The sequence below is a fragment of the Narcine bancroftii genome, chromosome 2 (genome assembly GCF_036971445.1).
Source record: "Narcine bancroftii isolate sNarBan1 chromosome 2, sNarBan1.hap1, whole genome shotgun sequence".
NCBI classification, from domain to species: domain Eukaryota; kingdom Metazoa; phylum Chordata; class Chondrichthyes; order Torpediniformes; family Narcinidae; genus Narcine; species Narcine bancroftii.
The window spans coordinates 298132854-298148021 of record NC_091470.1 but is presented as its reverse complement, the minus strand read 5'-3'; the positions used below and the strand labels follow the sequence as shown (position 1 = coordinate 298148021).

General features: G+C 36.5%; 2 protein-coding genes across 3 annotated transcripts in view; one reads left to right on the top strand and one right to left on the bottom strand.

Annotated features, from left to right (window-relative positions):
• sdr16c5b (short chain dehydrogenase/reductase family 16C, member 5b) overlaps window positions 1-15168 on the bottom strand; it is a 131693-nt gene that overhangs the window by 48540 nt on the left and 67985 nt on the right. The gene's annotated exons all lie outside the window — the stretch shown is intronic.
• Window positions 7719-14994, top strand: chchd7 (coiled-coil-helix-coiled-coil-helix domain containing 7). Its single transcript, XM_069921466.1, has 4 exons — window positions 7719-7825; window positions 13799-14022; window positions 14107-14205; window positions 14583-14994. The coding sequence occupies exons 2-4, from the start codon at window positions 13969-13971 to the stop codon at window positions 14685-14687; spliced, it is 258 nt and encodes an 85-aa protein (XP_069777567.1). The 5' UTR covers window positions 7719-7825; window positions 13799-13968; the 3' UTR covers window positions 14688-14994.

Below are 15168 nucleotides of genomic sequence, written 5' to 3'. Positions count from 1 at the left end.
GAGCAAGGACTGAAAATTAAGCTATTTGAAGCTGACACAGATGGACCTTAAACTGAAAAGCAATTCAACATTTTGGAAAAATACAAACATCGTATTACTTGGGATAATGCGCTTTATTTTTTTTAAATGCACATTTTCGATAAGCTCTACAAATCATCTTCAAATACAACATCCAAAATGGAGGATTTCAGTGTCCAATTACAATTTTTGCAAACCAGAAAGCAAAATCTTGTATAAATATTTGGGAAAAACAAGTTTTTACACAAAACTTAGCAGGTTCTTTCAGATTTCTGAATGACTCAAACTCCCAAAGTCAAATGGAACATGTCTCCTAGTTTTATCTCAATGAATAGAGAACAAAGTGATATCTTAATTAAATTGCTGAAAAATCCAGAACATGAACTCAGATATAAATGTGCATTGCCCACAGAAGAGGGCGTGTTGCTCAACATGAAATGCTATGTGAGCTATTATTCCGTAGGGCACCAGCTTCATGATCTTGAAATGCAAGTAAACACTGTTGAAGATGATCATCACGAATAGTTTTGAATGATTATCCAAAGCCAATTACAATTCTTAAAACATCGGGAGAACTTAAATATGTGATAAAAAATATGGCTGATAATTACAGCAAACATATTCTAGCTAAATTATGATTGTTTCAAACATACTAAATGTAATCTGCTCAAGGTAAAATTTAAAGGCAATTAAATCAAATTAATATTCAGTTTTTTTTAAAAAAGGAATTAAGGCAAAAGCTAACATTGGATGCAGAACAGTTTAACTACAAGAGTAACTACATAATGACTTCAAAAATTCTGAATCAACATGGTTTTTAAATGCTCCATGGTGCACCCTGTGCTTCACAGAAGCCTTCTCCCACACTACTTCATTTAACTCAATTTAGTTAAGCTCATTCAACTTCCCAAACCCCTCCTCACAATGAAAAAAGACATTTTAAAAACAGGTATCAGCATTACTTTTGCACATTTAAATGGTTCAGCCCTTCACTTAAATTAAAAAGGCAAATATCTTGCCATTTAAAGACAATCCATTTTGACAAATTACAATAACAAAATTCAAGTAAAATTATATATATTTTTTTTTAAAAAGCCCATAGAAGATGTAAAAAGGCCACTACACTATAAAAGTATGGAATCTTTTACACAAATGCTACATTTATTGGTCATTTGTGATCATAAAACATCCAAATTTCCAATGTTCCTTTGACTCAAATGTTTGCAGAGCAAATGGCCACAGTAAAAGCAAAAATGATGGAGGAACTCTGGTCTCACAACAGCCATAGGTGGTAAAGATATAACCACCCCAAAATGTTAGTTTCATCATAGGTTATCTCTCTCTACCTTCTGTGGATGCTTCAAGACCTGCTGAGTTCCTCCAGGATTTTTGTGTTTTACCACAATCATAGCATCTACTGATTTTCATGTTTCAACTTAATTAACCACAGAATGTCGAGAACTGTTCAACTGGCCATTTTCACTCATTTCAAACTACATTATTGGAAGTGTTCCCCCCCCCCCCCCAAAGGTACAAAAGGTTCTTTTTAGAGAAAAAATATTCCAAATTGTAGATGCCATTTTTAAGATCAGAAAACAATAGTAGGTTTTAAGGAATCCTAATAAATGTAGATACTAATTATACTCTAATTTAGTTCATTATAATTATAGCACTTCAGACTTAATTTCTTTTATTACTCATCTTCAATATTTACAACTTTACTTGTGGACTGCAAATGTTTTGGATAAAGATTACAAACTGCTTTAGCTTACTGTACACAATATGCACATCTAGGAAACTTCTAAATTAGTAAGAGGAACATTACATTTTCATGCAAATATATTTCAGTATAGAAGTACAGTAGTTTATTCTTGTTTATTACAGCTTTATTCAAAAGTGTACATTAAATGTATAAAGCTAGGCTTGAATTCTGGAATGTTTCATGCATTTCATAATACTTTAACTTTTAGATTTCATTATATGGAATTATAATTCTGATAAATTGAGCTTCAAAAATCAATGGTCCATTCTGATGGAAAGACAAACATTGCTAAAAGATTAATATTAACCAAAAAAAGGTGACTTAATTTGTCAGAACAATTCATGCCACAAACCTTTAAAATACAAAGCACAGATGAACTATAAAAAGAAGTTTAATTCTTCAGTAGTCTGATGTTTTCCGAATGTTTGGGGGAAAAAATGATACTTCAATATTGATTTCAAGCAAAGCTAACTGATTATACTTAAACTTGAAGGTGTAAAAACAAAACCAACTGCTTTTCACTGGAGATAATGGATGTCCACTTCATCTCAGTTCTTCAATTCAAAATGATAACTAAATAAATCAAAACAGCAAAACCAACTTTTAAAAAAGTTAATACTCCAATAAAGTTCAGTTACACATGTATTCACACACTTGCTTATTTTTATTTAAATCAATTACCTCAAGTGTCACCATCTAAACCAAATTTTCAGAAACTGGAGAAATGGATTGGTTAGATGTGTCTCTACCGAGCATTACAAATTCTTATTCTAAACTGAATTGATTCTTTTAAAAAGTTGTCACATCAAATGCAATGGGTTGCTTTTCTTCCATACTGTAGAAATCAAAAACTTAGATTTAAAATATTCACACAAAATTGATGTAAAAAAATCACAAATAACAGATTAGAATTATATTATTGATTTGATTTTCAAAGCAACCATAAAAGGAAGAAAAGCTATTATCAGCTTCATGTTAGTTAGCCCAAAACACTGCTAGCAATAAATTTAGGACAAGTACATTTCAATCAAAATATTTTTCAATATTAGACTAAAAAAGTGATCATTGGGATAGTTGCCCAAATTATTTTTTTCTATATGTTTGTAGCTTCTTCATTCCATTCAATAAAACATTCTAAAGATTTATGTTTGTTCACACAAATGCAAGAGGAACCAGGCAAATCAAACTACAACCAAAAACATTAAATATTCAACTAATAAAAAGAAATACATGTTCCAAATTTATAGAATCTTAATATTCAGATTTCATAATCTTTGGACATTATTTGCCCTGGACAAATCCATAATGGCCATCCAAATATACGGCTTTAATAATTTACTGTTGATGGAGGTTAACACACAAGGTCTCAAGATATAGCACCATACAAACTTTTCCAGCTTGAGATGGAATGAGAATTATATTCTATAGGTTTACAAATGGCAACCAAGCATGATGACATTTCAAGGGATCAATTCTAATTTGTACTTCAAAACCTCCCCTCCACACCCCCCACCCCATATCAGCCTTTATTTTCTCTAGTTTTAAAAACTTAACCAAGATAAACTTGATCGAATTGATAAAGTGTTTGATGGATTCCAAATTATACCAGAGTATTTTAAACACTTTTGTGAAGTTCAAGAACTGTACACTTTAAATATACATCTAAAAAGAATGATCTTTCATCACCCAAAAAGTACTTAAATAAGTGGAAAATATACCACTCATTCACCAATTTATTGACACCAACATCAGAATAAGTGTTCAGATTGGTTTTGACATGGCACTACATGCCCAACTTATAAAGGCCAGAATTATGGAAAAAATCCAAATCTGTTGCAAAAGAATACATTCAAAGTATTATACAAAAGTAATTTTAAAACCATTGGGTAATAATGATTTTTTTTTTTACATCAAATGAAAAAATCCTTAAGTATTAATATATATTCTAATACAACTACAATAATCAAACTTTTTGTTTTATTACATATGCAGAGTTTTGTAGTGCTTGAATTTAACAATTCTGAATACACACGTGTAGAAAATGCAATATTAATTTAAAACAAGGATTTATTGTACTTGCACCTTGCAGTTGACTTCTGGATTAAAGAATGCCCTCGGCTTTCTGATGGCAATAGAACTTATTTTAGACTTTTATTTGAAACTTTTTTTGTAGATTTATATATACATCCAATTTGTAGATCAAATTCTCCACTTTTAACCAAATTCTAACAATGCCTAACAGCTACCCAAAATGTGACACTAATAGAAAATATTGAAATAAGGTGGTGAAATTAAAGTAAGGTCATAGTGTTGCCAGTAAATTAATTATCACTCAAATAAAAATTATTTTAACAACTATTCTCATCTTGAAGGCAGAAAATATTACAGCCAAGATTGCTTCAATATCAAAACATTAAGCAGTATATGCAAAAAGTGATTGGATTTCAATACATCTTAAATAATTGTGAACCATTTACAAATACAAAATAAAACCAGGTTTTGTACATTAGAAGTTCAACACAAAATATGTTTAATAGAAACCTTTAATTGTTTCTAAATACATTCCAGATTTAAACAACTTTGATTTTGTATTTCTAAATTCAATTCTGTTAATTAGATGTTCTTTAGAAAAAAGACTACAGTTAATCTTCAACTGAATTTAAAGTCTGTTTAAAAGTCACTGACTTAACAAGTATAAAAACAATTGTTCAGATTCAGAAACTTACAAACATGCTAAATACCAAGTTATTGAACATTAAATGCTTCAAGTTAGAGACAAATGCTACAATTAGCTGTACAAGTAATGGATAAAATCCACCCCCCACTCCCAGAAAAAGGAGCCTTGCATTTAATTTCATGAACATATGCAACAAGAGAAAAATCATTAAAATTAAATACATTTTAGATTGTTCTTTTTAAAAATGTAATTAAAACTATACCAGTTGTTGCTTTCATTGTGAAGCAATCACACAAAATACCTATTATCTCTAGTATTGTTTGTTAAGAATATTGAAATGATAGACTCAACATTACAAGTTTCCTAATGGTAAAGTTAGACTATTTAAAAGTCTTCTGATGAACTAGAAACACTTGAACTGAAACATTCTCAGTGAAATTGAGACTATTTGTTGTACTTTTATAAGTTATAAAACATGTAATTTGACTTGGTCTATGGAAGCATGTGTTTTATTTCAGATCTATTCAAAATAGCTATTCTTTGCCCCACTAATGTACTTGGGTTGTTTCGAGCTGCACATGCATGCACCACCCTATAAGATGCCACATTCCAGATTCATCCAAATTCTTCAGATCTATTCAGGACTACAACTTCCAGTTTTTGACTTCTGTTCATTCTCAAATTCTTTAAAATTGTGAATGGACTTGTATCAGCATACTACATTAATTTTTCCCCCTCTTTAATTATCCTAGAGTTGTTTAGTGTTTCTTGATTGGTGTTCCTTCTCAGTTTGGCATCAGCCTGGCAAAGCTTTTCATATTATCCTGCTATGCCTCCTCTAGTTCATCAGAAGACTTTTTTTTTTAAAAACAGTAACTTTACCATTAGGAAACTTGTAACGTTGAGTCTATCATTTCAATATTCTTAACAAACAGTACTAGAGGTAATAGGTATTTTGTGTGATTGCTTCACAATGAAAGAAACAACTGGTAAAGTTTTAATGACATTTTTAAAAAGGACAATCTAAAATGTATTTAATTTTAATGATTTTTCTCTTGTTGCATATGTTCATGAAATTAAATGTCAGAAGTTTGCAGTGCTCAAGATTGACACAACCTACATGTTTATATTCTATTCTAGAAATGAAATGCTTTGCAGCTAACATTTTTTAAAGATTAGTCTATAAATCAAAGATTTCAAACAAGTTAGATTTTCATGTCATTTGTTCCAAAATAACGATTTCATGCTTATCCATATTGAAATTTTAATTGCGATGCTCAGTTAATAAAACTCAATTATGTAAAATCGCCGTTCTAAATAGTTGTAATAAACGACTGCGATACAAAACAAAAGCGAACGTATCGGAAAGGTCACTCCAGTGCATTAGCAAGTAATTGAACAACCAAAGGTACACCAGAGTCAACTATTTAGGCCATTAATATTAATTTTTGAAGTTGTCAACGCATTGAGCCCATCCTCCTGGTCATTTCTATCAATGGCTGCACAAGCATGAACGGCGGGTTTCCAATGGCGCTGACGTGTTTTACGTCCACACATGCAATTAGAATATTAATCACAATACTAGACAACAAAGTATGGCAAGTCTTTAATTCGCAGATTTAAAAGAATTGAATGGAACCTGCATCAGTCTTTGCGATTTCGAGCTTTCATTAACACCAGCCCCATTGCCCCCGTCGTGAAACATGTCAGAATTGCAGGACAGCTTTTACATGTGCAGAAAAACGCACAATTTGCGTCATCGAATTTTAAAAAAAGAGGAAAAGCTACAATCTGACGCAAACAAACATCTTTTTTTTTCCTTTCTGCGCTGATGAACCAGACCGACTTTCAAATGTTTACCAATAGGTTTATTCATTCCACTCCGTTACTCCCCTCTCATTCTCCACGATTTTAAACCCTCTCTCATCTCAGTTTGAAATTATTTTGCGTACTTCGTAAATTAAATGGCGGAAGATAAAATAATGTAGCAATCGAAATTAACCTCCAATTATGAATACTGCACAAAATCAGTTGAATCCAAACATAAACTAACAGCGGGTTGGTCGAAAGTATATTGATGCAGCTTGCGGGAAAATGATACAACACACAATTCTTGTTTCAATTGCACACCACAAAAAGTTGAGAGGAAAAAAAAAGCATGTCCATTATTTTCCGATCCCCAAGACCTAGAAACTTCATTCAGTGTTGAAGAAAGCGCTTTCAACTCCCCCAAATCACCTGAATATTGCAGAAATGCAAAAGCAACATTGAAACTCCATAACCCGCTACGACCCTCCCCCTCAACACCTTCGCTGTATGTTTGTGCAAAGCTGCTCGCTTCACTTTTGTGGAGCTAAATCCTAAAATTAAACAAGGAACTCAGAAACGTTATCAAACTGTAGCCTTGACTAGGTGAAGAAAAGGTGCAAATCGATTCTTGCCCGTCTCCTCCACAACCCATAATCGAAACATAAACGGAGTGCGGGGGGTGGGGGGAGGGGAGGTGGGGGGGTGGGGGAGAGAAAACGGTTTGAAGTGAGCATTTCTTTGGGGAAAAAAAAACTTTTTTTAATGAAAGTTCATTAAAACTGTAATTCGAGACGCGTTGCAGCTCTTGACAGAAGCGGCGGCTCCAAGTTTTTTCCCCTCTGTTCCTCAGCGCTGTCGTTGAACGTGCAACAACAACAAAAAGTAAGATAAATGAAGCTCTGCTCGCAGCCGGAGCCGGGCTGAGGGCGAATAAAGTGTGGCAGACAACGGGGTTATCTGCCGGCAGCGGCGATGAGCTGGGATCAGTCGCTTCTTCTGTCTCTGCAGCCGTTGCCTCCGTCTCTCTCTCTCTCTCTCTCTCTCTCTCGGAGGTACAAACGGGGGCACAAACTTTCTCCCATCTCACAACATGATTTAAATAACCCTGATAAACTCATTCAAAACGGGGAGAACACCTGGCAAAATTTAACTGAAACTTACCGCGGGACATTCAACATCGCTTTCCCGTATTTTTTTCCGGCTTTAAACAATAATACGAATTTTTTAAAATTTTTTTCTCATATTTTTGTTTCACCGCGGGCCTAAAAATTGTTTGCTTTAGCCTCCTTCCAGCGGCCATTGTATACGCAATGCACTTGCACCTACCCTTGATGGCGGACATCCCGCCTCCCTCACATTTTATTTTTAATTGGGCGAGTGAGAGAGAGGGGCGGGGATTGACGAGCTCTACCCGGACGTTTAATTGGTTCAGGCACACTGTCGATCAATGTCATTCCAAAGTTTCCGCCATCAAGTTAGTTTCGCGTCCTCGGCGCCGCGCGTGTGCGCGCGGCGGGGCGGTCAATGACGTCAAAGGCTGAGGCGTCTTGATGGTGAAGGTAAGGACTCCGGAGGAGATGGGTTGCAGGGGTGAGGGTGAGAGTTAACGGGAAAGAGTGAGAAAGGGGGCAATGAGGCCAGAGAAATGTTAGGGGCGATGTAAAATGGAGCAGGTGCGATAGGAACGGAGAGGTGCACTAATAGGAAACTAGGAAGTAGTAGGGACGAATTGGATACGAATGGAGGGATCCGGGCAACAGTCACAGGGACCAGAAGGTGAGGGTATGGATGACAGAGAGAAAAAAAACACATGAGTGTGAGAGAGGTTCAGGTGAGTGCAGTGATAGTGCTAGTGATACTCCTGACCACTAGAGGGAATTGGAGACTGGTTTGTCGCAGCTTCGGTTGGATTCAAGATGGATGCCTCCATGGTTGATAGTTTTTTTAAAGAACCCAAATTTCTTTATTACAATAAGAAGAAAGATGGAACCAGGAGGAAACACCAGGAGTGTCCAGAGTGTGTATCAGTTGATAGTAGCAGAGCAATGGAAAGTATAAAGGCTCTGCACACTGTACATTGGACTGGAAATGTCAACAATGAGTGGAGGTTGTTCAAATAACAATTCTTGCTGTACCTGCAAGCCATTGCACTCGATTGCAAACCTGATGCATGGAAGATTGCACTGCTGTTGTCGCGGGACCTCAAGCACCAGAGGTTTCCATTACATTTGTTTTTGGCGAGGTAGAAGAACAGGGCAAGTTGGACAAGGTTATCGAGATGTTTGATGAATACTTCACCAAGGAAAAGTTAAACATTCAAAAGGTAGTGTTTTGCTCATGCACGCAAGCTGCCGGGAGAGAGTTTTGATACTTTTTATTAAAGGACTAGACGATAAAAGCAAGAGCATGCAATTTTGGATCTCTGCAAAATTGAATGTTCCATGATCAAATTGTGTTCGAGATTATTGATAAGAGACAGTGAGAGAGGTTGCTGTGAGAGAGAGGACTTGCTTAGCTGGAGCTGTGAAGATATGCCACACCAGTGAATTAGTTCTGCAGCTCTTGAAAATGTTCGATGGGAGTGCAAAAGCCAGTGAAAACATAGGCATAACCGTAGCCACAGTGTGTGTCCACACGCAAACGTAAACAAAAATGAGATATAAGAAACAACAAAAAGATGGAGAAATATTCAGTTGTAAATGATGTGGCACTCAACATGCACCAAAACAATGCCCAGCCTATGGAAAAGTCTGTAATAGGTGCAAAGGGCAGAATCACTATGGAAAGCAATTTTTTTTTCAAAGGGAAACAAAATAGAAGTGAAAGCGTGCACATGGTACATACTATAGATGAAACTGCCCTCAGTGCAAGAAGATTCTAAACTAACAAACACTGAATAGCCAAGTGTGAACAGAGTTGAGCAGGACAAGTGGACTGTGTATTGCATACAAATGGAACAAATATACCTTTCAAGCTAGATACAGGCAAAAGTCAATTTGATCTATGAGTGCAACATGAGGGCAATGAAGATAAAGCCATACATTCATCCGTGGAAATCCTGTACAACTCAAAGACTACAATGGACAGAGCATTGATATGAAAGGTATATATATGAACTCAAGGTGAAATTTAAAGATAAAGAGCACTACCTCAGGTTCACAGTAGTCCCCGATGGACATGAATCACTGCTGATTCATGAATTAGCTGATGTGGTATCCAGTGAAACAGTCAATGAGAGTACTACAGAGACAGATGTGAATCTCCACGTGAACCTGATCACTGAATCTCTTCCCATATCTGACATGTAATCTAAACAGATCTCAGATGAAACAGAAAAGGACACAGTTCTACAGAAGGACATCAAGAATCTCAATGAAGGATGGCCTAGAGGTGAATGTCAGTCATACTACAACATCAGAGCTGAGCTGAGTGTTGTCAATGGTCTTCTACTCAGGCAAAGCAGAATTATCATTCCTCAATCATTGAGACAAGAGATGCTGTAAAGGGTGTATGTGGGGCACCTTGCAATGGAAAAATGCAAGAGGAGGACCAGAACTGCTGTTTATTGGCCAAGGATAAATGTTGAATTGACAGAATGGTTTCAAGTTGTGAGACCCGTTTGAAACATCATGCAAAGCAGACAAAAAAAAAACCATGATAGTAACTGATGTACCAGCAAAAGCAGGGCAGAAAGTTGGGACTGATCTGTTCCACATGGATGGAAAGAATTAGTTGCTGGCTATTGATTATCTATTGAACTATTCCTAATATGTCTGCTGCTTATGTGATAAAATATATGAAATCAATCTTTGCGAGACATGGAATTCTTCAATTTGTCTACAGTGACAATAGAGCATGCTACAGCTGTAGAGAATTCTAGAACTTTGCAGAAGAGTATGATTTTCAACTGTGACTTCAAGTCCTCTGCATTCACAGTCAAACGGTAAAGCAGAGAAAGGAGTTCACATAGTTAAACAGTTGTTCATTAAAGCACTAGACAGTGGCTCAGATCTGTATCGGCACTTGAACATGGAATGTCACCTGTTGGGCTTCTGATGGGACATAAACTACATACCACACTTCCCTACTTTGCAGACCAAAACAAGAACAGAAATGTCATAGATGTTGAATGGAAACAAAAATGTCTGCAATGGAGACAACAAGCGAATAGTGACAAATCAGCGAGAAGCTTTGGGCCACTGGCACACAGTGAAACTCAAAGATTCCAACACTTGGAACAAAAAGGCTACTGTTCTGAAGGAAATAAATCCAAGATCCTACACAGTCAGAACAGAGGATGGTCAAATACTGAGGAGGAATCGAAAGAGTCTGCTGAAAATACAAAAGACACTGCAGGAATAGACAAATACAGAGGATCCAGCCTGCACAGCAACAGAGGAAGCACCACCAGTGCTAGACAGTAGTGGATCAGCAGAGCTGACACAAGCACCTGCATTAAGAACATCCACACATGTTACCAAAGCACTTGACAGACTGAATTTCTAAAAGAAAAGGAACTGCATTTTCAAAAAGTTTTTGCTGCTAATATTGTGTTTACATTTGTAGAACTGTAAATTGAAATGAATACTGTATTAGTATATCATGTTGTTAGATTAAACATCTCAAGGAAAGAGATGTCGTGATACTCCTGACCACTAGAGGGAGTCAGAGATATTTTGTTTATAATAATCAACAAATTAGCAAGCAAATTCAGCTCTTGCAGATATTGCAGCTTCGGTTAGATTAAAGATGGATGCCTCCACATGGTCTTGAGTCGATAGCTAATAAAGATAGTTGTTTTAAAAGAATCCACATTTATTTGTTACATTAAGATAAAACATCACCATGAGGTGGAACAACAAGAGTGGGCAATTGTGCGGAGAGGGCAATAAAATGAAAGCAGATTTGATGAAGAAGAGGGAAGGCGTTTGTAGAATAAAAGGATGGAGGAGAGTCAGAGGTCAGTTGGAGAATGGAAAAATATGTGGTAAGGAAAACCAGAGGGCAGAAAGATGTAGAAGATGTGAGATAAAAAGCAAGAAGGAAGAGAGGAAAAGACATTAGGAAGACATGGGACCAACAAAGAGGGGCATGGAAGGTGGAAGAAAGCAGAAGGAATTGAGGTAGAAATGTGAGAGCAAGGAGGAGAGGGTGTAGGATGGGATTGATGGGTGGACAAGATAAAGGGCACTTTTATATTGGGATGAAAAATATAACTATATATAAAATATATAGGAATATATAAAAACTGGCCAGAAAGAAGAGAGAGAAACTTGTTTATAAAGGAAGAATGGAAGTTAGATCTAGGAGAGAAACAGCAAGAATCACTGGAGGACAAATTTTAGGCATCCCTGCATTTTTCTAACTGACTACACCCACCTGCCGCTCAAGCTCTCCACCTGCCGCTCAAGCTCTCCACCTGCCGCTCAAGCTCTCCCCTGTGGCTCCGAGTAGCTGTAGCGTGCACAATGGCCACACCCCGGTTAACCGTCTCGGCAAACGGGCTAAACCAGGTGAGGGTAGCCAACAGGTCTTCTGCCCTCGGTGAGGTAGGAGATATGACTATCCCTGTGTGTGAAGTCTGGCCCTGGAGGATTGAGTGGAAAAGACCGATTAATGGTCCCAACAGTCAAGAAGGCAGGCCGAGCAGGCGTGGTGGAGCGCTAAGAACATGATGACACTTGGACATCCTGGTGATCCATTACAGCAAGAGAGGCGTCCAGCCTTAACAGTTGTCTGTGCCATTGGATCAAGGTCTCTTCTGTCGAACGAGTGGGATCACCCCTGTGCAATGGCTGTTCCACTTAAAATTCCATCGTGCTCATGTTTCTGTGGTGCGATTTGTGTCTTCCTCGATTCGAAGGACTACCAATACATCCAAAACACCAATAATTCTCGAGTGTGTGTGTATATCTATATCTATATGTATGTATGTGTGCATATGTCTATGTATATGTATAAAGGAAAAGGATATTGGAGGAGGATAGAATTATAAGATATCCATCCTGGTCGCTAAGAATTTACAAGGTGAAACGTTAAATTATCACATAAATCTGGGGAGACTGATGACAAAGGAGGAAAGAATGACAGAGAAAGTATAAAATAGATTGAGAATTAAATGTGTTTAGTTAAGAGAGGTAACTGGGAAAGATTAATAAAAATGGAGAGGCTGGGGAATTATTCATCCAAACAGCTGAAATGAGAATAAAGAAATGCTTCTGAAGGGTGGAGTCTGGCAGTCTTTCTAACACAAAATGTTGTGCACACTGAGAGGGTGCAGCTGATGTATCTGGAGGAAAAGTTTCTTTAAAAGAAGAGGATTGACAAAAGAGAAATAAAAAAATATTGGAGCTCAATACAATTACTAAAGGAAACTGCAGGAAATCTGTACAAGACATTGTCAGAAATATCCAGCAGACAGCAGATCATGTTGCTTTAGAAGAAGATGAAAATATGACACTAGTTGATAGCTTTCAACAGAATTCATCTGATTGGATACAAACTAAAAAGTTGGGTTATCTGAAATTACTGAATCCTGAAGGCTTAATGTTCAAAAATGTAGAGGGATTGTAAGTTAATTGGTGTATATGGGTGGCACAGGTTCATGGGCCGGAAGCACCTGCTGCTGTGCTGTATTTCTTCATTTTTTTTTTTTAAAGTGTCTATTCAGAAGTTGAAATACTCATCTGATCTTGTATTGGATATTGTTGGGACAGTGTAGGAGGCCAAAGATAAGAGGTCAGAATATCCTATTTCAAGTCTGACCTCTATCTTTGGCTTTCAGCTTATTCCAATGAAACCCAACCTAAAGTTGGAACAGCATCTCATTTTCTGTCTAGGCATGTTACAACCTTCAGGACTTCAACAATTTCAGATAACAAACTTTTTTGGCTTGTGTTAAAACTGTTCAGTTCTGATGAGAGTAATGCTGTCAGATTTTAGCATATTTCCAGCATTCTCTTTTATTTCAGATTTCCTACTCCTAATGTGTTCTGTATCTAATAGTTTTATGATTTTTTTCCTCCCCTCTCTCTTTTTGCACTTCCTTTTATTTACTTCTTCTACTGACTGCTCAGGCATTCACTTTTCTCTCTCAGTTGATATCCCCTTTTGAGATTTTTAGTCTCTATTGAGTTCCACTCTGTACAGACATTCTCTTTATTCCTTCTATTCCTCGGTCTTCAATTTAATGCACATTTAATCTTTAACTTTTCAAGTCAAGTAAAGTTTATTGTCGTTTGATTGTACAAGTACAATCGAATGAAACAGCATTCTCTGGTCTTCGGTGCAAAACATGCAGACACACAACCAGACATAAACACACATAGACAAAAAACACATATGTAGGACAAATGTTTCATCAATAAAAATAAATATTATTTTGTACATATGAGAGTCTCAAATGGTTAGTGATCAATTCCTTGGTCATTCAACATTCTCATTGCATGTGGGATGAAGATCTTTCACCTAGTTCTGGTGAAAGGTCTCCCAACTTTTCCCTCCTTTAATGATTTTGTTTTGCTTTCCCCCAGATGATGCCTGACCTGCTGAGTATTTTGTACTATTCATGAAGTTTATTGAATGTTTCGTAAACCGATTTTCCACATTTGAAGAACAATAAGAAAATCTCTCAAAGCTAGTGGATTGATCAGTTGTGTTGTAACTTTTATTGATGCCGGATATTACTAAAATATAATTAAGAATGCCTGGAAATGTGCGAAAGTTGAGAGATGAAGACATTAATCCATGTATTGAGGTAGGAGAATTGGTGAAAACTAGCAATTATTTTATTAGAATAAGTTCGTTCACAGATTTTGAAATATTTCATTTTTATTTAAAGGAAACAGATGCCTCCAAGAAGTGCCTAGAAGCAAACAACTATACCAAAGATAGGTGCAGCTCTTACTTTCTGAGATATAAAATGTGTAGGAAATTCTGGGTAAGTTTAACTGACAATTTAAATTCAATTAGAAGTCTGTGAACAACATCTAAATGAACATCAGGCACAAATTTGGTGTCTTTTGGAACAGCTTAGTTTTTCTAACCAAGTTTCCTGTCCCACCACTTGGAAATTCTTCAAAGGGTTCCCTGTAACCTCACCATTTTTGGGATCTTTTGCTTGAGTTGATGTGGGGCTTGCAAAATATTTCCACTTGAGCTCAATCTATGAATTTTGACTTTTGCAACTTTCCCTACTAACTATTAACCAAAGAATATATAAGTATATATTGTGTATTTTTGTTACTTTAGTTTGTGGTATCTAATAAAGTTTGTGGATATTATTTACTGAGAACTCTTTGTCTCCTTTCTTTGAAGAATGGCATAATGGTGCAAAGAAGACTGAATGGTGTTAAACCTGAAATGCCAACTGCTAAGGAAAGAGAAAAGATTTTAGAAGAATACAAAGAAAGGCCTTACTGATAATTTTCCTTTTGAAATTTTGATAAATGTGAATTAATCACTGGAATAATACTGAAAATGCACATAATATTGGAATAAAGATTTTAAAATGTATGAAAATAGATGATCAAAAATAATCTATTTAATTATGGTTGGTGCAACACCCTTACAGCACCAGCGATTAGGGTTCGAATCCAACGCTGTCTATAGGGAGTTTGTAAATGCTCCCTGTGTCTGCGTGGGTTTCTCTGGGAACTTTGTTTTCTTCCTACTGTTCAAGATATACCAGGGTTGTTGGTTTAAAATAAAAACACAATGGTGGAGAAAATGAAGTTGTAGGTTAATTGGGTGCAATTGGATAGCATAGGCTTGTGGGCCAGAAGGGCCTGCTATCGTTCAGTATATCTAGATTCTTTGGCTTGGCTTCACGGACGAAGATTTATGGAGGGGTAATGTCCACGTCAGCTGCAGGCTTGTTTGTGGCTGACAAGTCCGATGCGGG